Here is a 22,145-nt window from a genome sequence, read left to right as displayed (position 1 = left end):
GAATCACCTTGCACTCCCACATGAATTGACTGCAGGAATTGACAACCTTAAGAAAGAAGACATTTCACAAGTGTAGGTACCCTGAAGATAAATGTGGGCCTTCTAACGATCACCCACATGAGACATTATCACTTTCCTAAGAACATTTTAATATATTTCCCTGAAATAATATTTCGCCACATTGATCTTTATTTCTTTGGTTATCTGTTATGTGATCTAGTGCTTTAGCCTCAACCTTCAAACCTCAGCATCTTTCTAGTTGTGCTTTATTTTACTAATTTACACCTTGGACCTATTATTCTGCTAACGTATATGTATAATTAATAAGTCTGGGTCTCATTAACTTGCATTTTTTTATTTCAGCACTTTCATTCATTTCATCAAATGCATTTACAAAATCAATCTATACAATACAGGAGAAAATACCATCTAGACGGTATAACAAGGTTGTATTTGATTGAAAAAGCAACAAGAGCGGTTCCTTCAGCAACATCATTAAAGTAAAGAGACTTGAGGCAGATGGAATAAAAAGAGGAAAATCATTGCACATCTTGGAAGCCAGTAAAGCAAACATGAGAGGAATTAGATATATAAATACAAAAATAAAACTTGCATAAGTAATCACTCACATCTTTTGAATTATACAATCAATTACATGTTGCATATATCACTGTACCTAAGAAACTGTGTCCTGAATTCAGGTAAAACACAGTGGTGAGAAGTACCTTCTAATAACACCTACGACCTGCACAAATATGACCAGTGTTTTATTTATTCTCATTACTGATTGCACACCCTGTCTATATAACTCAACAAGTACCCGTTTCATTCTTCATATCCATAGGTTACATTGTATCTCAAATACAAACATGTTCAAACTTTAAAAAGCATACAGTTAAATATTTTACATACAATTCTTTACAAAAATCTTATTCTAAAGAGTCCACTACAACCCTTATGCAAGTAATGCACACAAGATGGCAGCAAGACAGTTAGACTGAGGGTGTGCAGCAGGCGCGCCCATGAAAATAATAATGAGAAACTTGTGAGAACCAGTGCTTCAATTACGTAAAAATAAGGGTGTCATGCTCCGGTACCCCAAACTTCTCTTTGTGCTCCTCAAACAGTGCTCTTAACTCTTCCAAGTATTTTTTATGGAGCTGTTCAATCTCCTCCACAGTTGGGTTTTCATTCCGAACTATGACGATGGGCTTTCCGACTAGGAGAGAAATAGAGGAAAAAAGGATTATAGTTAGTCTGAATTCAATAAAAAGCTAAATATAAAAGTCTAAGGGTGAACTCCAAGCCAAATGTTCATTCTGAAACAGTGCTTGAGTTCAAGCAGTAAACATGAGGGCAAAAAAAACTAACATACTTTTACATAACAGAGATTTAGAATACGAGCTGGACCCACATGTTCAGATGATGAAGTAGACGTAGCCGAGATGGTTTTAGGTAGTTTATTAAGTCCATAGATAGAAGTTACAGCAAGCTAGGACAAGCCCAGAACAGGCCCCAGAATAGGCCCCAGAACAGCCCCACCAGGAGCAGCCTCCTAGCTGCTCAGCCCATCTTCCCAACTGTCTCGCACACACACAGGAACCCAAGCATTCCACTCACACTAACATTCTATGCGGAACACTCACACTGGCTGAGCAGCTAGGTACAGGAAGAAAGGGAACATATTAACATGACCTAAGGATACTACACATCCTCTCCCTTTACACTGAAAATTAATAAGACCTAAACTAAACCCAAACTGAAATGAAAACAAATGAATACAGAAATGTACAAAAAATGTAAAGAGTCCATAAACCCAAGGATGCATGAAGAAATACATCACGAGAGGGAAACAGACACACTAAGGAGAAAGGAAAAATGAAAGCATAGATCAACACACTAACACCATCCTCCTCCTTTAATACTGAACAAAGAAAAATTTAATAAGTGAAATAAAAGCTCACATAAAACAAGTGAATATGATACCCAGACTGGAATCCTATGGGTAGAACGACACCCAAGGAAGTACTTCTCACGTGAGAAGACTGTGGTGACAACCCACTACGCCACCCCTCATGTGAGGGACACTATGGGACTTAAGAGAAGAGAAAACGTTCCTCGCCCTTCGGGGTTGCCGGAAAACTACAACGTTATAAACTTTATTGTTCAGAGAGGATCGTGGTTGGCAGAACAAATAATCGTGGTTGGCAAGACACAGAAGAAGCCAGTGAATACATCGCGGTCTGAAGCAGGAAACATAATAAACCTTAAGATGGCGGCACGCACAGGAGACGTATGCCGGGTGGTTCCCGGCACGCTCGTGCTTTAAAACATCCCAAGACAGCTTTGAAGTCGGACATCAGGAAGCACTCTGTTCAGCAGGGAACAAAACGTCATGAATGGCTTTGAAACGGATCCGCGCGGCATTGTGCTCGAGGTATGTTGTGCGTGCTAATTTTGAATCTTTATATGAAGCGCAACTGTCATACTTACTTTCCACGTAGTAGGAACAACAAACACCGGCAAAAACAAGGCAGAAAATACCATTTAATCACCGTGTAAATCCCCATACTTGCAGCAGGCAACCGGCGATCACCAATGAGACAGTATTTCTAACGCTGGCAGGACAAACGCCATAAATTTCATAAATCCAAGTCACAAATGCGCCTTACTTTCAACGTAAACACCGCATTTTGCACTGAGAAAGCCATTGGTTACCTTCGTAGTATTGAGATGCAGCTTTTCATGTTTGTTATTCTCGTTTCATACGGCGTAAGTTCTTCTGCAAGGCATAAGCAGGTTTAAACACGTAATTACCGGTGTTGTAGACACAGAGATGTTAACACAGCATGACTGGGCTGGGCTGTCCGATGTGGTGGACACTGGTGGGGCAGTCAGGCATGCTTGACAGGTTTCTAAAGTTCATTTGCGTCACTTGACAGGTTTCTTTTCTTGAAATTTCTTGATACTAGTTTCTTTTTTATTCTTTTACTCGACGTAGGTTCTTTCCTACATGTAGTCTTGCTGCACTCCACATCCTTAGTTGACCTCAGACTACCTTTAACGTGAGATGAGCTCCAGATCGTCGCCATAAATGTAGTGAGCTGGACCCACATGTTCAGATGATGAAGTAGACGGTTTTAGGTAGTTTATTAAGTCCATAGATAGAAGTTACAGCAATCTAGGACAAGCCCAGAACAGGCCCCAGAACAGCCTCCTAGCTGCTCAGCCCATCTTCCCAACTGTCTCTCACACACACAGGAACCCAAGCATTCCACTCACACTAACATTCTACGCGGAACAGTCACACTGGCTGAGCAGCTAGGTACAGAATGAAAGGGAACATATTAACATGACCTAAGGATACTACAAAGAGCAATCCACATTATGTAGGCCCGTGGATGCTGCATACAGACACCACTCCTTCATGAAGCCAGCTAAGCTAGTTGTGATAATTAATCATCCAGCCAAAGCTCCCAGTCAAACAAATTTCACAGTTATGAGGACCTTTGCTGTCCTGTAGGCAGACTCAGACCAAATAAAAAGTGAGATCTCTCGTCTACTACACCTTTGATTTAGTCAGCAAAGTGCATAAAGAGGGGAGAGAAAGAGAAGAGAGAGAAAGGAGAGAGAAAGGAGAGAGAAAGGAGAGAGAAAGGAGAGAGAAAGGAGAGAGAGAGAAAGGAGAGAGAGAAAGGAGAGAGAGAAAGGAGAGAGAGAAAGGAGAGAGAGAGAAAGGAGAGAGAGAGAGAGAGAGAGAGAGAGAGAGAGAGAGAGAGAGAGAGAGAGAGAGAGAGAGAGAGAAAGAAAATGGGCGCAGGGTCAAAACTGATTTGCATAAGGCTGCGTACAAACTGGAATGGCATGGGGAGAAAAAAACAATGGATTTAGGCCCAGATCTCTGTATTGGGGTAAATGTATGACATTGTTCTACATTTTGTCCATCAATTGTTCTTTTTGCATTGGTCACCCAGAGTGGGACGGGTATGGCCAGATGTGGGTCCCGTGCTCTCCATGCCCCTGGAGTAAAGCTAGCCTGGCTGATGAGGGGTGAAACCCCTAAACCGGTCCTAGGACGCTTGTTTCCAGTCGAGGGAGGACCTGGCCTTGCAGTTCGGGCTGGACTGTTCCCATTGGGAGCAGGGTCAAGACTGGTTTGCGTATGGCTGGGTTCAAACTGAAATGGCATGGGGAGTAACAAAAACAATGGATTTGGCCCAGATCTCTGTACTGGGGTGAATATATGACCTTGTTCTGTATTCTGTCCATCAATTGTTTTTTTTTTTTAAGGACATGGTTACCCGTCTCTCCCTCACTTGCTCTGACATTTCTCCAACAGTCTACTATTCCTAACTCAGTTATACCCAATTCGTCACACTGTTTGTCTCTTCTTGGTTTATGCATTTTAACCTCTCCTGTTCCACAATTTCCTGTAGCCTATTTTTCTCTTATGCTTCCTCCTTGCCAAAGACACCAGAGATGAGCCCAAGGGGTTACAGCTCCATTTTGGTAAGGATCATTCCATTCACCAGCCTCCTTCCTTTCCTCCCACATTCCCTTTTTCTTGGCATATTCGGGCTAGGAGACAGCAATTATCATAGCATGAAGTGCTGAAGGTACTGAAAACGTAACAAAACGAGTCTTGTGTCCTGTAATCTGTATCATCCTCACCATCATTCGGCAGTGTTGTTTTCTTGAGTACTGTGCGTAGCAATGGTAACCGGCAAAGTTAGTGTAGGAGACCTAGGAGTGTTTGGCTCTCAGAGGGGCCAGTGAATGTTGATGAAGGGTAAGTGAGTGTGCTGAATGACTGCAAGGTAAGCATGGGCCCATTGGCTTTCAAACCTGCTGGAGGAATAGTCATCCTCTACTATTTGCCTTTTGGAAAGAAGATAATTCACAACGGGGCTCTTCATAAAGGTCAGTTTCAAATCCGCTTGGAATTGGAATTTTATTGCTTTGAGGATGCAGGGGACACCACTAGAAGCAGGGTCAGGTAAGAGGGCAATCTATCTAGGCATATGTAGTGTCCGCCCAAAAGGGGTACCATGTTTCAGCTCACTAACGTTGTGAATGACAAACCAATCTTTCTCGGTAAGATCTGACTGTTGTTAAGGCCAACAGTGCTTCATCAGTAAGGACACAGGGGATCGAACAGTAGTCATGTCTAAAATCTCTATCGAATTAACATAAGAAACTCAGGTTTTTTTGACCGCCCCCTTTTTCTCAGCCCCCAGTTACGAATCACCCTGAAACTTTCCAGGCACAACAAGACCCAAATTGACACTTTTTGGGAAGATTTGTCAAATGGCACCAAAGATATAAGCAAGTCAAAAAATGCTTATATATATTTATCTATTAATTACAAGTGGCTTGATAGCAAGAAAATGTTTTGTGTCTACCTACAAACCTAGGCACTTGCGTGGTGAAGGGCGGGTATATGGAGCCTGCTTTTTCAAATTTACATAAGGATAATTAGTAAATTAATAAACATTGACTTGGTTACAGAACGGACTCAAATAATTGTTGTTAAACTGCAAACAGATAAAGAACAAACTAACTAATATTTATTTGCTAGCATAAGGAGATATAATAAACTTTGATCGGTTTTATGGGTAACGTTGAAACTAGAATTTCCAATTTACAAATAGAGTAACCAGATCTAATTGGGTTTATAGGAGGAGATTTCAATGTACAAATTGACAACTAAATTGGATGATGTATTAAATGAACTTCTTGAATAGTACAATATGTTGAATGCATCATTCCCTGCAGTGCATCTTTCGTAAGAATCAAGCTTTATTTGCGACTGGCTGGGAAGAAATAGACTAATAGGTCTAAATGGCCTTTTCCAAATGGATTGTCCAGCAGTAGAAACTTTTGGCTTTGGCTCCAATTATTGCTCCTTTAATTATGTGTTTGTTTCCTACACTATTTTTTAGTTTTTCCAAAGATTTCATGATATGAAACACAAGGGTAATGATCATTGTGTACGACAGAGTACTCGCTCTGCAATTGAAGGAATTACCACTAAAGGATAGGGTATTGCTACTAGACATTGAATTTCCAATTATATTATGAAGACTTGACCCAGTTCAATTACAGTTACTTGCTAAATTTAAAGCACCCGGTGATTTATGTTGCAATTGTTCGCTCTTTGATTGCACATTGAAATTGAATGTTGAGGTAATACAGCTGGGGACCAAAAATAAGTTTGGGGCCCTGGTAAACAATGTTTTTGATACAAATGCTGTTGCTCCAATGTATACGACAGCTGAAGAAGGATGGGTTTTACACGTAAATACATTTATTTGGCATAGTTTCCTCCATGGTTTCTGAAAATCTGCATTCAAATGATAAAGAAATAATAGACATTCTCTTTGAAATGTATAAAAGGGGACCTTAACATTTTAAATTGAGTAGATCTGCTGGTCCAGATAATAGCCCAGCAATAATAGAATCAAATATGGATTGTTGGGCATATAAAACTGTCAGCTATTATTTAAGTTTATTGCAAAAACAGGGTCTATTACAGAATCTTGGATGGGTTCCATAATAAAGCCAATCTTGAAGCAAGGTGACAGGAGGATGCACACAAATTACAGGCTAAGTAGTCTCCTTGATGTATGTATCCTGAAAGCTCTTCTCCAAGATCCTTCTAACCCATCTTGAGGAATGAATTATGGGTAATAAGTTACTGCCTTTCAGGCAGGCAGGTATGTTTCCGGGCCGGTCCCTCAACAACCGATCAGTGTTCTGCACTATGGGCAACTATAAAAAAAAGTCCATACAGATAAATCAGATGCTGCATTGTTGTTTTGTAGACTTCCACACTGCATTCAGTACCATAAATAAAGAGAAATCATGGTACCAGTTATCAGCTTTGAATGCCCCATGAGGTGTTTTAACTCTAATTGTGACTCTCCCAACAGCTAATTGGGTTTGAGTGATAATGGATTATTCTGGCCATCTTTCCAAAAAAGTAAATATCTGTGATGGATTATGCCAATTATGTGTTTTGGCACCCACTCTTCTTGTGTTTATATGTGAAGGATCTGCCAATCACAATAAATAGCTCAAACTCTTTTTTCCAAAAATGGGATCAATTCATATTTCTTGTCTCTTTATGCTGATGATTTTGTTTATTAGATTATACTCCAAGGAGTCTCATTGTTCAGTTATTTAAAAACGTTTACAGTTAAATGAAGAAAAATAAAAACCAAAGTATTGATTTTGAGGGTGTAAGAAGTTAAAACCTGTAAACATTTAGGGTTGCATTTTGCCTCAAACCGAAAGTGGAATGATCATATAAATCTATGTAAATTGGAGCACTTCTGCAGATGAGCTCCCTGGTTACATTTTATTTTATCTACATGGGACTATCCCGTGCATGGCTCCTAAAAGCTTTTTTGCACAAGATCCCACCTATGGCACTTCATGAATTGAAATACTGTGTTTGGAAAAAAATTGACATTTTAGATCCTGGAGAAAATTAATGCTTACAAAAAGGGACAATGACACAAATTATCCAATGTGAAATTAATTTAATGCCATGTTCACACTTGTCTGATAAACATCTTGAACATTTTTATATAAACTTTTATCAGATGATAGTCTATCCAAAATATCTACAATCTGCTGGTTTAAAGTCCAACACAATGAGTGAAGATGGGCTCAGGCTCTTCAGAAATATGTTAATGCACTCAAACAATCTTCAGGAGACATTGGATGTTAGGATCCCTTTACATTAAAGAAACGTTTATGTGATGGAGCATGAACTATATCTGGATTGCCCTTGCAAACCTTGGGTAACCCAAATACTTTTCCATATCTTTATTACTCATCCAAGCTGTCACTTTGTCAAGAAATTCTAAAGATAGTTGGGTTGTAATCCGAAAATGGGGGTCCCTGGTTTATTCCTAAGAATTAATAATGAGGGCAGGATCAACCCCTGTTCTTTCAATTGTGAAATGCACTATTACTCATGTTTTATTTGACTGTCCATTGTTTTTATATTTGCATCGTAATGTTTTTTAAACCTTGTGAAAATAGAGTGTAGAAGATATGATGCTGTCGACGGTCTATCCAACATGCAGTTTTTTAGGTCTTGCCTACGCCGCAGCGCGCATGCGTTGCATAGGAGGGGACCTCTTGGAATCGATCAGCATTTTTGCCCAAAAACGTGCACGCTTTGCATTGCTTTCAATTGCAACGCGTGCACGTTTGGCATTTCGATTGCGGAAGCGAGCAGCGGCACCATGTGTTAGCAATTATCTTGCTCGCTCCCGCAAGGTAAACGCTGCGTGTCTCTGCTCTCGGCCGCACTCCCCCCCCCCCCCACCCCTCCTACTTGTTTATTATTCTTTTATGAATGCTGTCACCCACCCTACTTAAGAGTGTTCCGCTTCCTGTGCTTTGCCCTTCCAGAAGCAAATGCGGGAATTGCAAAAAGTCAGTGTATTGCCTTATATGGCATATGTTGGCGCATGCACAGAAAGCACCCATCTGGTAGTGGCGGAGAGAATCCCCGGTACCGGGAAAGACAACGTTTAGAAGCAGAGGAAGACTGCAAGTCCCCCTAGAGCAGGATGAGGATATCTGGTCCATCGCCGCGGTTTTAGTCTGTGCCTGCCCTGTGTTAGCATGCTGGGGCCGCAGCAAGGCTCCCCTGAGGGTGGCGATGGCAGCAGCACAGTTGGCATAGAGGAAGATCACACCATACTTGCTTCGTAGGTGGAGCAATACCTGAACTGCGTCAAGTCGCTGCCTCTTGAGACTCGGCGCAGCGTCTCTCTGCTGCGGGAGATAGACACGTGTTACCGAGGTAAGGAGGAAGCGATACGGCAGCGTGCGAGAAGCATAGTGTTCCATGTACAACAGGTTGTGGGTGTCATCACGGGGCTCACAACTAGGGTGGCATAGGTCTCCACATCCTACCTAGCTCATTACTATAGTGGCCGTCTGAAACTCCCCACACATCATCCTGGAGACTGGATGTTTGAAGTGCTCTGTGTATGTATCCACAACCAGTGTCCTCAGAGCTATGGGGAAATGCGCTTTCCAGTGTCTCGCCCCTCTGCTACACATAACGGCTGCAGTGACCCACAAGAAGAGCCGGATTTGTTCTTCTCTGGCTGTCAGATGCGTTGTGACAGTGGCGATGAATTTTGGATACCGATGGTGAAGCCTCGTTACTCCAAATTTGATTTTAATTTTGAAGACGCAGTTTAGTTTTCTTTAAGATCCGTTGCACATTTTCGCAAGTGAATTGGTAGTCAGGACTGAAGTCTGTATTTAAAGCACCAAATCCACCATTTTGACACCATAGCAGAAGTCTTTGTGTTTAGTCGGGTTGCTTGTGGCTCTTGTGGCTAATGGTTTTCTGGAGAACGGGGGCTCTCTAATTTGTTTTCAGTGGTTTTAATTTAGCGGTGTGCTTTATGTTATCTCAAACTGTGTTTTGATGTTGATTTGGTGTTCGAGTGGCTTTGTGGGGATGAGACCAGAGGGTCTTCATGGCTTACACCTTGTTTGGGAGGCGTTCTCTTTCCTGGTCTTTAATACGACATGCCGCTTGAGCTCCTACTGTTCTGTTTACTGTGATGCATGTTGTGGTTCCTAATTGTGTGTGTTTTTGTTCTCTGATGCACAGTTTACATCGTTTTATTCCTAGGATGCTTATTTTTTCTGTCGGAAGTGGCCTGGTGGGGCTGGCGGTCTTCGTGTATCTAAGGTTGCTCAGTAGTTTATAGTAGCCTGAGACACGCCTAATGAACAGCACAATTGAGAACTCCCTGTTTGTACTTGTTCACAAGGGCTAGTAAAAGTGCCTTGTAAAAACTAAAACAAGTTATTCAGACTCGCCCGTTTAAAATGAAAGTCGCCACGTTTGAAGGCTCTCACAACAGCACGGGTTATATATAGGGCACCAGTTACTCGGCCCTTCAAAGTTGTTTAGAGTCCTCTATGCGCCAACACATCCTCTGCTTAATTTGTGCAAAAAAGCAAGAAAAAAATTAAAGGGTGGGAGCCTAAATTTTTTCTCAGGAGTCCGCTAGTTGTCTTGAGTTCCATCTCACGCCTCTTTCTTACAGCATCCTAAACTCCTCTATCACACTAAGGGTTTTCTTTCATTCGCCCTTTCTCTCTTCTCACTGGTTTTCTACCTCTTTGTTCCTTTCTCCGCCTTTCTCTGTCGCTCTCTGCCAGAGTCTGGTGATGAAAAATATCCCCGCGTCCCAGAGGTGACCAGCAGCAACAGCATAATATTAAGCGTGGAATACGTGCAATCTCCTAGAAAGTCCTGCAATTTGGAGTAAGCAACCCTGGACTTGTTGTACCCAAGAGCGGTTTCCTGAGAGCGGACTAACTTCAGAACCTCAGCTTCCGAGGATGGTCCACCATTACATGCCTGACAACTTCGGACGCAAAGACTTTGAATGCACCAAAATGGCGTTGGCAATCAAGCATGGACTTGGGCATAATAGCATGCAAAGAATCTGTTTGTGTTTACTCGTGTGTGCTTTTTGTGCCCATAACGAGTGCTAGTGGCAGGTGCCTTTGAAAGAAAGCTATAGCTCAATGCAAAAAGAAACGTGTCCGGTCTTGCACTTGTTTACACCAGGAGAACTTCTAAGTAAAGTTTCTCTTCTCTTGTGCAGAGCATAGCACAGACTCGTCATGCTCTGATCGCCAACTCCTCCTGGCAGGTCTAAAAGTCCACGATACGGAGTTACCAAAAGACAGATCCATGGACTTCTGATACTCGCAGTTTCAAACAATCATAAGCAAACAAGTATTGGCATAGCCAATAGGTCTCACCTTTGGGACCTTATAAGTGTTTAGCCATGCAACAGTTGTTGTGGCACAAAGGATATTGTGCTGCATAACTAAATACTTAGAAGGTCCCAAAAGCGAGACCTATTGGCTATGCCAATGCTTGTTTAAGGTTACTCCTGGTTTGGGTTGTTATCTAAGAGCTTTGAAGAATTTAGATAGTTATTAACATGAACGGAAATGCTGTGTTAAAATGAATTTCATAAATATGTATTATCTGTTTTATGGACTATTGTTTTAAAAACATATTTATTATAGTCTCTTTCTTACTAACAGTGGATGCAATGACCACATATGGCACTGTCAGAGTACAGGAGCGGTCAATATATGCTTCAAGGCATACAGAAGACAAATCTATGAACTGGAACCCTTATTCATAACTATATAGAAACTGTCTGGGACCTGATAGCAAATGATCCGAAAGATGTACTATTTGAAACCTATTCAGAATACTTTCTCTACAACCCTGTTCGATCAAATGTGTGTGAAATAAAAGGCAGTTCCACAATATGGAATCTCGGTAGTGATTAATGTCTAATATTGAAAAAAATCTCTGTGCAGAAATATTAACCGTTTCTCTGTAATGTGGGTTAGTCTCCGTCCAGACACCCTCTCCATTCTCCCTGTGGGTCCCTCCTCTCTTTCTTGCTGCGTGGAAAGGGTATACCGCTCCTCTTTTCCCATCACCTCTCTACGACCTTTTTTTTTTTTTAAATACCCAAGTTGATTACTTCTGCTTTTTCCCTCCTATGTGATTTTTCGCTAACAAGTCTTTCACTTGCATACCTGCACTCAAGCACCCCTTTCTTTGCCAATACCATGGACCTCTACCCTAGTGTATCTATATGCCCATGGCTATACCCACAGTCCTCTGCCCCTTCATATATACTAGTACACTACCGGCTACCTCTACTCTTCTGTTATCTATGGGCTTCTCTATGCCCCCTCTAAGTTGCACTCACCCAGCGCACTTCTCTGTTGCTTTTTTACCCATGTACTTCCTTCTCACTTGCGTCCTCCTCCCCAAACCCACACTGCCACCTGTTGATTGATCATGTGTGCTTCTCTCCCAGCCGTCCCACAATGTTCTCTCAGCTGTTGCTTCTCCTCGTCCTACGCGCTCTCCCAGGCTACTTTTGCCACTTACTACCGCCTCATCTGCTTTCTCGCAGTTTGTCTTTTTAGTTACCAAGGCAACTCGGGTCGGTAACTAAGTGGGAGGAAAAAAGCCTACAACATGTTGTGAACGCGTATGCACAGTGTGAGCACCTACAAAATGATGTGGGCAGCCATGTTGAAGGCTTTTAAAAATATATATATATACTTTAGTCATGATACCTAACATCGAGGATGCTGGGCAGCCTGACTAAAAATAGTCCCAAAGATGTGACCTACTGCTTTTACCAATGCTTGTTTTGTGTCTGTTTCCATTTGCCCATTGTTATCACTTGAAGTTTAGCGCTACATCTTTTGATCAGGAAGCTGCAGCACCTGCCAATGATGTGTTATTAAATCTGGTACAAGTACTCTGAGGAACCAGCGTGTGAAAATTGATGTGTGACCTAATCTCTTAAATCTGCTCTGGTCAATACACGAATTGCAAAATATTTCAGCTGCCTATCTACTACATAAATTAAATTGATTAGCAGTGCGAGTAAGAGAAAATACGGTGAAGAACATTTTATGTCCTTACACAGGAACATATATCAAAGGGTTCTCTACATGGGAAACACAACGCTTAAATTTAACTGAGATGCTAGCCCCTTTCTGTCACTACCAAATGTGAAGGTGGCCCGGTCAGCACTTACCGACTGTGTTGATAGGTTTCCTGTAAGGTACGAGACCAAAACTGTACTGGAATATTCCTCTAGCATGAAACAAGGGCATTGAAAAACCCATTATCTGCTGCAGCTTCTCCTGAACTATCCGGAGTATAGATCCTTTTGGATTTGGAACCTGCTGGAAGAGTTCATTTTCTCCAAAAGAAAACACTGGGACAAGGTGAGCCCTGTAAATCAAAAGTACATGTAATCAGATGGCAAACAAAATACCAAAGGAAAAAAAAACAATAATTGGCAAAGCCAAAGGATCTCGCGTAACGAATGCCTCTAGGTTGGCTCTTCATGATGCATGCGTGCTGCAGGAGATCCGTTACCCGGCCCTTATATTCCTCTATATGACTGATTCTGGTGGGGTGTACATCTCCTGTTTGGAATTGGAGGAGGAAATGAGGTGAATAAAGTGCCATGCTGTGATAACTGGATCTAATAGCAAATGTTATGAAGTAATTGGACACAATTGAAATGTGTCACAATGAACAAACAAGGTATAGTAGAAATACAATATAATATGCTAAGTAGCATAATGTAATCAGGGAAGTGGTGTGCAGATGGGTACAAATTAAACCTGCTAAGACATGGTAATTGAGTATAAAAGAAATACACAGAATTTGAACTGAGAAAAAGGACATATGATCTTCAGAATAACTAAAGTAGGCTGGGATGTGCTAACTGGGTGTGATGGTTGGTAATCATGATGTGAAACTCATCCTGGAAAGTGGCACTGAATTGATACCTGAGCATACTCAAAATGTACTTAGTGTGCTAACTGGGGTTTAACGCAAACTGCTGATCACAAGTTCGTGGACATAAAGTAAACTGGACAACACTTAACAGCAATGGCACTGGTTGCAGAATGTCTAACAAATTTGACATCATTAGAAATGTAATACATAGGCAGCAGGAAACTTTATCTACTGCGTTCAGCAAATTTCAATTTAGAAAAAACACAAATTAGCGACATCAGTACCCGATTTCTGGGAAGTCATTTAGCCATCCGGTTTCAAAAATCATACCCTCAGTCCCGGCTTCAATCCTAGCCACTGCCCCTGAATATATATCCATGAGTGTTATTTTGATGCAGGTGGCCAAAACATTTCCTTTTCTTCTAAATATTAATTCCTGTACTGTTAACAATCATTAATTCTTTCACCTGTTCATAAATGAGCTCAAAGGAATGAGAGGATGAATGAGTTCTTCATAAAGATATGAAAGATAATGGATAATAATGGATAAATAAGTGTGCTTAGTACACCTCTTAACTTAATTGACTCAATTTGCATATTGGACTTAAAGGGTAGGTGCATAGAGAAATCTGGGAGCGGCAGGATTTTGAGCTGTTTAATGCCAAAGCCATTAACATGACTGTGACAAACACACAAAAGGTGATAGGAAAAATGCTTGCAATAAATCTAACCACTGGCAATTGCAAGGGATATTTCATCCCATTGTTCTTTTGCCCACTATGTCATCTCAGTTTGGACCCAGCCATATGCAAATCAGTCTTGCAACAGGTCCAATAGGCACAGTCCAACCTGAACTGCCAAGCCCGGTTCTCCCTGAACCGGAACACAAGCAACCCAAGATCGGTTTCTCCCTGATTGAAGCTCATTAGTTAGGTGTAGCTTGGTTCCAGTGGCCCAGCAAATATGAGATTGCTGTCTGCGCATACCCACGGCCACTTAGATCGGTACATCAAACACATAAGAGGTGATGGGAGTAATGCCTGCAATTATTGTAACCATTGGCAATCACTCCGGTTTGAAGGAGGACCTGGCCTGGCAGTTTGGGCTGAACTGTTCCAAGTGTCAATAGCTATAACTGTGTGGTCTATGTGCTTTTGAGAAAGATCTATAGCAAATTCCTCTGCATCTTCAACTTGGACTACTCCTTGTGCTGTCCCCAAAAATCTAAATGGGTTAAAACATCTTTCTTAACCTCCAAGTGTATTTGATTTTGCAAAATATGCCATGAAAGACTCCCATAACAATTTTTGCGCTAGTTCCTAGAAGTATTACCTCATTCACTTTTTGGGGAGTTGAGAATTTGTTTTTATAGTTTTGAGATAATGAGTTAACAAATAAAATATTTTTTTGAGAAATGTAATGTAATAGCATGATACATGCTAGTGTATAAACTAGTAAATCTCAAAATGTAATCATACCTCTACTATAAGAAAGGTTGCCAGATGACTCCATGACAGATGACAAGTCTGAAGAAGGACAATAACCACAGTGGAGCCGAAACTGAATACAGGTAAGTAAACTAACTAAAAACATGTGGATAAAATATGGAAAACTATTGTCAGAAGTCAATATGTTTAACGTATTGATGTAAATAATAAAAATAATAAGGAAATAATACCACTATGTGAATAGTGAGGGAAACATTATCAAGGGTACAAATATTAGAGGTAATTGCAAACAAGTAGAAATAAATAAAGATTAGCCAGTTAGGTAAATATTCTACAATCTGGTAAGTTAAATATTATTATTAAAATAGGAACCTGTGCATCACCACAAGATGTTGAACAGTCTTGGTAAACGAGGAGAACATTTGTTTAAAAATAAAATCCTCCTTCATGTAGTTCAACAATGAATGATCTACAAACATTCTTTCGATTTCTAGGAATATAAACATTTGTTTTTTTGTTTTATGTATACTGTTATATAACAAGAAAAAACAACCATGATTCAAATCTCTTGTAGGTCTGGTCTGGAAAGTTCATACAGAGTAAAAACAATAATTCACCTCATCAGCAAATACCCACAGACTGTGTTCTAATTCGATTATTTGATATTGTAACAGATCAATATATCAGACAGCAGATGAGCAAGATGGGAGTTTGACATGCAGTTAGTTGCTGGAAAAAGGAACATAGTATCTAGATGCACATATTGAGAAACTATCAGGTTAACATACCCACGTTTTAAAGCCACTTTAATGAATCCCTTTCTCTTCAGGATGTTCAGTGTTAAATTCCCAGGATGTGCATCCAAAGCCTCTTCTGCTCCTCCAATTACAATTACTGCAGCGTTTCCCCCTTTCTCATTGTCCAGCACATGAGTCACACTTTTCTTTGAAGCAGACACCAAACCTTCAGATAATATAAAATATAGTTATCAAAATACCCAATGACAGCATAAAGTCTCAACTCATCCTTTTCCCAATGAACACCTGATGTTCACATGATTAACCCGAATTAACCTGAATTGCTCACATTCATCTAAATTCTATAAAAAGGAGTATTTTTTAATTTCAAGTCAGTTTAATTTAGTGTACCTTAATTAAACTACATACATGGAAAATCAAACACTCCGGGAAGAAATATATGAGCGAGAACCTTTTAACACAAACTGTAGTTATTGACAGACACTGATTTAAATACATTTAAAATAGAAATGGAAAAAACATGCTCACAAAATCTAAAGCCAAATATTAATTACAAAGTTAGATAGCCCTGTTAAATTTATACAGGGCTTTAACTTGTAAGCAAGATCATGTATCTATTTCAGACTGCTGTGTCCAGTTTAAAAAAATGAGCAGTTCAAAATGGAATGCAAATAATTATATTTTAGTGGCTTTTTTAAAGACATTCTTGTCTATTCTTTGCCCCACTGATTATGAGGTTTCTTCATGAATTTTTTCAATGAATGGTACTCTTTAATTTCCACCAACATTATTTACTACTTCCAGTGATGGGACTTGGAAGCCCTTCAGAAGCAAAGGCAATTAAGCAACATGTTATTGTGCCAACAACTATCTCCCAAGCACCATCTACATATACTATTTCTAATGCAAACTGGAGTCAGGTACTTCTCTCACGTCAAAGCCAGTGCCGAGCCACTCTGCATATCTTGAAACTCATTTTGATGAACCCCCTGTTTTGTTGAGACTGCACATAGTGTTTTGAAAACATAACCTTTGCACTGTGAAGCCTCCAATGTTCAGTCACTAGCTCAAGAAGGTGACATGAGTATCGCCCAAAATGAAGACGACATCACCGTCTGATAATCGCTTCGGTCTAGACTTTAAGCCTCCTTTCAGATGTTTCTTGGACTCTTCTATCATATCCACATGGCATTCCTTCGGAGTCGTTTAATGACAGAATTTGGCAAATAGAGCCGCACATCTCCCTTGAATTCAAAAAAAATATTTATCTCTATGGATCAACAAGGCCAAGCCCCTCACTCATGTCAGTGCTGAAGCACTTTTCTTGTGATCACCATGGGGTTACCTAAACCCAAGTTTGAGAAACCTCCGGTTTGCCTAGGGCTAGTTCCTCCACAGGTATTTCCTGGTATACACTGGAGGAATATCAGCGCAATGAGAAAGAAATGTTAGCTAGATTTAAAAGGAGAGATTATAAAGAGATAGTACTGGATAAGGCAGTGGCTAAAAGACAAAGGGATGACATCCTTTCAAGATCCTACTGGAAGAGAAACTGATATAAGACAGACTAAGTGTAGATTCATTACTGATTTTGACAGACATCAAAGACACCTTAGAACAATACTAGGGAAACACTGGCATCCATTGAGAAGTGATCCAGGAATATGCTCAGCAACATCTAGAAGACCATCGATTAGGTTTAGGAAAGCCCACTCTGAGAAAAACTTTAGTGAAAAGTGATATTGCGACAGAAAAGAAAGACAAAAGGTGGGTAAAATCAATGGAAAGTTTCTACAGGTGCAAGGTATGCAAGCGCGAGGTCAATATTAAGGCGTTTACTACCCCATACAATAAAGAGGTGAAAATTAAGAAACATCTCACATGCAAAAGTAAATTTGTAGTGTATATGTTGAAATGTCCGTGTCCTAAGAATGGCAGTAGCCAATCAGTAGATCTAGTTAAGGTTACCAGAGAAAGGAATTTCTCTCATTTTTGTCCCTTCATAACTTTGCACCCACTTGACGAATCTCTGCAAAACATTGCAGACCTATTGTCCCCTACACAATGGCAGAGGATGTAAAGTTATGCGCATTTGATGAAGTGGTAGCAAAGGAAAAGGGGAGTCCAAAACAGATTTGGACCCCAATGCATTTTACATAGACTTTTGTATTGGGCATAACGCAAAAACAGTCATTCAGATTCCAATTAAATTTCACAGGAATATACAGTATACTATGTTGATTGTTCATTTTCAACCGGCAACTACATTTATTTAGTGGTTGTTCACATTTACTTTATGCCACTCCACTCCACTCTACGCCACTCCACTCCACTCTACGTCACTTCACTGTACTGTATGCTAACATACAGTACGACACTACACTATGCTATTCTACTCTATGACACTCCGCTGTGCGCAACTTAAGAGGAACAGTCTAGATTGCAGTGGTGTAAACTGTTCACCCCTCTATGCCATTGCACTATACACCATCCACGACAACCCAGTTTATGTTATTAGACTGCACAACACTACATTCTACACCACACCTCTATACGCCTCTCCATTCTACGTCACCATACGACACAGTCTACGCTATTCAGCTGTACGACACTGCACTCTACGCTACTCCATTATATGCCAATCAATGTCACTAGATTGCACTCCACTACAATCTATGCTATTCTACTGTACCCCACTGTATCACAGATCACTCTGACACAATACTGTACAACAGTACACTTTACGACACTCTCCTCCATTCTACTGTACCATACACCACTTAATGACACTCCACAACAGTACACTGCACAATTTGAATGTTTTTAAAATAAAAAAATGGAAATTCAATGAAAAATAAATCAAAGGTGAAGGATAAGTTATAGTTAGGAAAACTTAATTTCTTCTTTCAATACAAATCCAACTTAAACCACACAAAATGTAGAAATTCTAAAGTTATAGTTATAACTTACATTTATAATTTACACACAACCTTATAAATCATGCCATTTGTGATGTCATAAGTGTTGTATGATTTCCCATGCTACAAGTTATGTTAATATGCAAGGGTATAACTAGTGGATGGGACAGGGCAAGTTATTGTTAATGTTTCGTTTTGAAAACAGGAGACTGAAAATATGAGACTGTGAAATAAATATTACAAAGGTCTGAGGAAGGGGGTATTTTTCAGAATGTCTTAAATGCTCTGTCCTACCCTCCACAATGCTTTCCACTACAACCTCTTCCTCTACATTGCTCACTTTTCTTTTATTTCTCCTCGCATCTTCCTGAAATTTTCAATCGGTTTGTCTCAAACTTTATTTTATCTCTTTCCCCTGTTACTGTATTTGTACTCTCTCCATGTTATTCTTCTCTCCTTCACTTCACTGTTCCCTTTCTCTTTCACACACACCCTCCCTATCTGTAAACTCTACCTTTTCTTTGGTGCTCTAAATAAGTCAACACATGTATAACTCTTTCACACATTTCTCCATAGATTTATAATTACAAATGGAACATATGTGACCATCAATTTGTAGAGATGTCAAGAATTGAATGAGCACAAAGCCTTAACACCGCTATGACCGAAAGACATGCACTGTGAAAAACATGCACTGCATCCAGTATCACCAGAAGAACTCTCAATCGTACCCTGTCCTGAACACCCATTCACAACATGAAGTCACATACACCTAGAGACGACTGATTCACAGCAGGCACTCTAAAAAATGTGCATGTTCTTGAAAAGCAAAATTATAGAAATACAAGATTGTGAAAAAGGAAATACTCTTAAGACTTGGGCCGCATAAACACACAACCCCTCTAGACGGACCACCACTGCGCCCACTTCCTCTCGAAATCCACTGCACACAGGCCAACTCCTCGTCCCCAGCGCAGGGCAAGATCACTGGAGAGCACCTCAACACCTCCCACCACAACCGATGCCAACTCTGCAGCCAACGCACTCCACAGATGGATCACCAACTGCGCAAACACACTCGCCCCCTCCAGACATCTGACAACACACCACAAAAGCCACCAGGTTCACCACCGACCTCCGAGAATCCAAGCGCACGTGCCAACGACTCAAGAAAGCCTGGAGGAACAGCAAAACCCCCAAAGCATGCTCCACCTACAAGACCGCCATGACAGAACACCATCAACGCATCAGAACCACAAAGAAGAATTTCATCCAGAATAGAATCCTCACCAACTCCCGCAACTCTAAGGAACTCTTCAGCATCATACAAAGATTCACCAAACCCCACAGCGAATCCTCCAACGTCCCTCCCTCCCAGGACCTCTGTAACAAACGCGGCTCCTACTTCCATCCCAAGATCAGGACTCTACGGCAACTTCGATGAGCAAAACCTAGGCACCGACCCTACTCCTTCAACGAACAACCAAACCCAGCCTACCATCACCGGCTGGACCCCTGTCATCACAGAAGACACCGCCACGACCATGAGAAGTGTACCCCACCAACCCCTGCCCCCGCATCTTCTACAGAGCCACCTCCACCATAGCACCCGAACTACGATGTACCATCAACTGCTCCCTTGAAACTGACACATTCCCAGACGACTGGAAACACACAGAAGTCAAGCCCCTCCTCAAGAAGCCCACTACAGACCCAACGGATCTCAAGAACTACAGACCCATCTCTCTCCTCCCCTTCGCAGCCAAAGCCACCAAGAAGATAGTCAACAACAAGCTCACTAACTTCATAGAAGCCAACTCTATCCTCGACTCTTCCCAATCCTCACCAACGAACCTGAGAGCACCAGGCACAGCTTCCAGGATGACATGAAAGACGTAGCCTCCTGGGTGAGCAGCAGCTGCCTAAAGCTCAACGCAGAGAAAACAGAAGTCCTCGTCCTCGGATCCACCCCCTCTGCATGGGACAACACCTGGTGGCCCACTGCCCTCTGCAACCCTCCCACACCCACAGACCACGCTAGCAACCTCAGCATCATACTCGACGCCTTCCTCACCATAAACTGACAGATCAACACCATATCTTCCGCATGCTTCAACACACTCTGCATCCTCCGCAAGACCTTCAAATGGATCACCCCCAAATCCAGAAAGATCATCACCCACACACTCATAACCAGCAGCCTGGACTACAGGAACACCCTCTACGCTGGAATAAACACATTTCTGCAGAACTCTGCAGCTAGACTGGTCCTCGGCATCCCACGACAACACCACATCACCCAACACCAAAGAGAACTCCACTGGCTCCCTGTCGAAATAAGAGTGACCTTGAAGCTCCTCACTCACACCTACAAATCCCTCCACAACATCAGACCCCAATACCTCAACGAAAGAATCTCATTCTATGCACCCAAGAGAAGCCTCTGCTCCGCCGATCTTGCCCTGGCCAAAATTCCACGCATCTGCAGAGTCAGAGTGGGGGTGGGGGGGCAATCCTTCTCCTTCATTGCAGCCAAGATCTGGAACGAACTCCAACTCAGCATCACACGAACCCCCACACTGCAAGTATTCAGGAAGAGTCTCAAGACCTGGCTCCTTGGATGAGACAGAACTGCTCGAACCCCAATCCTTCCCCCAGCGCCTTGAGACCCTCACGGGTGAGTAGTGCACTTCACAAACCCCTGATTGATTGATCGACATATTCCATTCAACATCAACTAAAACATGTGAATCGTAAATAGGGACTGCAGAGCTTGCATGAATTACCTTAAGGGTTCTTGCACTCATTGAGAAAGTTAAGAGTAATTTGCCTATAAAGTCAAGGATGAAAACACAGGGCCCGTTATGGACCCGTGTCAGTGTTAGTTGCTAATTACTATTGGAGCTCAACAATAGTAGCACCTTTACCCACTTAAACCCTATCAGGATCTCTGAAAGTAAATGCTTTGTTTAAATCTGTATTGTCTAGGACATCTGTTACCTCATATCCCTTGCACTCTCCCTTTAAACAAAAGTTAAGAATGCACCTCTTCATAGCTCATACACACAGTAATTCACAGCATGTGAGGTACAACCAGAAAGGGATGCACTGCTGAACAAATCACTCTCCATCCTGATGTAGGTTTTGTTCTGCAGACAAAAAAAACCCCAGTGAAAACCTGGTGCAGGAGGCCTTCATAAGAGCTGCCTGCTCCCATCACAGGCCTCTGACCCAGCTGGCACCACTCTGCACTGGGTTTCTCTGCCGTGTAGCTCATCAAAGAGGGGCTATAGAGCCTCTCATCTTTTTAAATGATGGTTGGCTTAAAGTCTTGCTCCTAGAGTGTGGAGCTGCTTGAGCACTCTAACAAAGGATTCTGGGAGCACAAGTCAAGCAAAATGCACTCAGGAGGAGTGCACCCTGCAGGCAAAATAGTTGATGAGAATTTTGTGCCACTGTCTGTTCCACTATGTTCACATCCATGACTTTATCTGTTCGATATATAGAGCAGACCATTGATGGTCATCACCAAAAACATGGCCTAGAATAGCAATCCTAAACTGTTGACACCCACATTCTAGTAAGGGTACATTGGAAAAGCCACACTTCTGATACCTCACTTTATAGCTAAATAGGACTCACTTTTAGAGGAGGATTCATG

General features: G+C 41.4%; 1 protein-coding gene across 1 annotated transcript in view; it reads right to left on the bottom strand.

Annotated features, from left to right (window-relative positions):
* Window positions 1–339: 339 nt before the first annotated feature.
* The window catches only part of MOGAT1 (monoacylglycerol O-acyltransferase 1), a 163,407-nt gene continuing 141,601 nt past the window's right edge, over window positions 340–22,145 (bottom strand). Inside the window, exons 4-6 of the mRNA XM_085634266.1 lie at window positions 15,597–15,771; window positions 12,645–12,844; window positions 340–1,219 (exon numbers count right to left, since the gene is read on the bottom strand). Coding sequence (XP_085490392.1) covers window positions 1,065–1,219; window positions 12,645–12,844; window positions 15,597–15,771 — 530 coding nt within the window. The 3' untranslated portion in view covers window positions 340–1,064. The remainder of the gene's footprint in view (window positions 1,220–12,644; window positions 12,845–15,596; window positions 15,772–22,145) is intronic.

This window comes from Triturus cristatus, chromosome 11 (assembly GCF_964204655.1).
Source record: "Triturus cristatus chromosome 11, aTriCri1.1, whole genome shotgun sequence".
Taxonomy (NCBI): Eukaryota; Metazoa; Chordata; class Amphibia; order Caudata; family Salamandridae; genus Triturus; species Triturus cristatus.
Note: the sequence above shows the minus strand (reverse complement) of the source record. Positions and strands in the feature narration are given on the sequence as shown.